At 44.6% G+C, this 2,774-nt stretch overlaps 1 protein-coding gene across 1 annotated transcript; it reads left to right on the forward strand.

Moving 5' to 3' along the window:
- Nucleotides 1–369: 369 nt before the first annotated feature.
- On the forward strand, nt 370–2,617 carry LOC117941070 (protein CASC3-like; the record flags this gene model as incomplete). Its single annotated transcript, XM_034866166.1, has 2 exons — nt 370–549; nt 2,510–2,617. Coding segments are annotated over exons 1-2 (268 nt in total), but the record flags the coding sequence as incomplete, so codon positions are not given.
- Nucleotides 2,618–2,774: the final 157 nt, after the last annotated feature.

The raw sequence follows: 2,774 nt of genomic DNA on the forward strand, positions 1-2,774 counted from the left end.
ATGTCGTCTTCATGTTGTCTTCATGTTGCCCTCATGTTGTCCTCATGTTAACCCCATGTTGTCCTCATGTTAACCCCAACTAACTCAAACATTCGGTATAATTTCCTATAAATGAGGTTTATTGACCATAAATTACCAAAAATAACTGGAAAACTAAAGTTAATAAGTTAGTGTTACGTAGAGTTGAAAAGGTTAAAAAAGTGACAAACATTTAAAAAAAGCATCAAAAGTGTTAAAAAAAAGGGACGAAAAAGTAAAAAGCATCGATAAAAGTTAAATAACGACATAAATAACTGATTTAAAAACAAGAAATGTGTAATGACCCCACCTTGTGATGTGGAACCTGTCCCTCTGTCCTCTGTCCTCTGTCCTCAGGCCTGCCCAACACCATGCACATGCCCGGCGCCCCCCCTCCGTTCTCCGGCATGGAGGAGATGGGCGTCGGCTCCAACCGAGCCAAGCGCTACTCGTCCCAACGGCAGAGACCCGTCCCCGAGCCGGCGCCGCCCATGCACCTGGGGGTGATGGAGGGGCACTACTACGAACCCAGTAAGACCACAGAACACCCTAATAATAATTATTATAATAATTATAATTATTATTACATGAAAACAAGTTGTGCCGGTCATGTGACCTGTGAGGTTTGAGTTTACCGATCAAATGGGGGAAGTTCCCGTGGCTGAAACTAATCGGCGGTGCTGCTTCACCCTCATTGGTCGCTGTAAAGTTAACAGGAAGTGATGTAATGTGAGTGAGCACTATCCTTCGCTGCTAGTGAGGAAGTAACCGTAGCAACAGGCTGGACCGTCCACAGTGTTTGGTTGAAAGAAACCCCAAATTTCTGACACAGAAACGTTCAGAAACTGGGTCGGATCAGACTGCAACCTTCCTCCTCCTGGCCAGCAGAGAGCGGAAGAGTTCCAGCGTTACAGTTACATAACATGGTTTTAATTTGTCAACATTTGGTGAACAGAGTGTTTTTGGACCAGTTATAAGCAACATGCTTTTAAATTTATTAACTTATGAACTGACTCTTGTCTCTGCTGATATTTAGGAGAACGTGTTGTCTTAATGTCTGCAGAAATCAGACAGGAGCGCATTTTAAAAGCTAAGAATATTAGGGAATATAAGGGAATCGTTAATATAATGTTTGATACTTCTACAGATACCAACACCGGGGCTTTGGTACCAGTTCCTAAACAATACTTATCTTTAGATTCCAAGTTTATAAAACAAAAAGAATGACAACATTACACATTACAGCTAAGGTTAGAGGGAGGGTTACCTGAAACCATCCAGCAAGTAGACAGTACTGTAGGGAGGTTACCTGAAACCATCCAGCAAGTAGACAGTACCGTAGGGAGGTTACCTGAAACCATCCAGCAAATAGATGGTACCGTAGGGAGGTTACCTGAAACCATCCAACAAATGGATGGTACCATAGGAAGGTTACCGGAAACCATCCAGCAAGTAGACCGTACCGTAGGGAGGTTACCTGAAACCATCCAGCAAATAAACGGTACCATAGGGAGGTTACCGGAAACCATCCAGCAAGTAGACCGTACCGTAGGGAGGTTACCTGAAACCATCCAGCAAATAGACGGTACCATAGGGAGGTTACCCAAAAACCATCCAGCAAGTAGACCGTACCGTAGGGAGGTTACCTGAAACCATCCAGCAAATAGACAGTACCGTAGGGAGGTTACCTGAAACCATCGAGCAAATAGACCGTACCGTAGGGAGATTACCTGAAACCATCCAGCAAATAGACGGTACCATAGAGAGGTTACCTGAAACCATCCAGCAAGTAGACCGTACCGTAGGGAGGTTACCTGAAACCATCCAGCAAATAGATGGTACCATAGAGAGGTTACCTGAAACCATCCAGCAAGTAAACCGTGCCGTAAGGAGGTTACCTGAAACCATCCAGCAAATAGATGGTACCATAGAGAGGTTACCTGAAACCATCCAGCAAGTAGACCGTACCGTAGGGAGGTTACCTGAAACCATCCAGCAAATAGACGGTACCATAGAGAGGTTACCTGAAACCATCCAGCAAGTAGACCGTACCGTAGGGAGATTACCTGAAACCATCCAGCAAATAGACGGTACCATAGAGAGGTTACCTGAAACCATCCAGCAAATAGACAGTACCGCTCATTTTACACACAGTTTAACACCAAAACGCAACGCTGAGTGAACATGACTACGTAGGTTTGAGGTCGCTTGGTTTCAAACTGCTTGTTGAATTTAAAAGGAAATAGTTTCTAACTTTTTTAATGAACAAATTGATGAAGATTGAATAAACCGTACTACTTAAAAAAGAAGTAATATTTTAACTTTTTTCTTTTGTGACGTGTGCATTGAGCTAGTTGAGATCGTCATGGCGATTCATTAAACCGATATATGGAGCCGCTTTAGGATGAACGGGAAGCTAGACGTGACTCTACATGAAGTACAGTAGTAGTACTACCTGCTAGTTTAACCCCCCCCCCCCCCTCTGTCTCAGTGTCGTACCAGGGACCAATCTATGCCCACGGGGACGGCCCCGCCCCCATCCCGCCGCAAGGCATGCTGGTCCAGCCGGAGATGCACATCCCCCACCCCGGTGAGTGTGGTTAGTTTCATAAACATGTAAATACCTCAACACCTGTCCTATACACACCTGTCCTATACACACCTGTCCTATACACACCTGTCCTATACACACCTGTCCTATACACACCTGTCTTATACACACCTGTCTTATACACACCTGTCTTATACACACCTGT

This window comes from Etheostoma cragini, unplaced genomic scaffold, assembly GCF_013103735.1.
Source record: "Etheostoma cragini isolate CJK2018 unplaced genomic scaffold, CSU_Ecrag_1.0 ScbMSFa_415, whole genome shotgun sequence".
In the NCBI taxonomy this organism is placed as follows: domain Eukaryota; kingdom Metazoa; phylum Chordata; class Actinopteri; order Perciformes; family Percidae; genus Etheostoma; species Etheostoma cragini.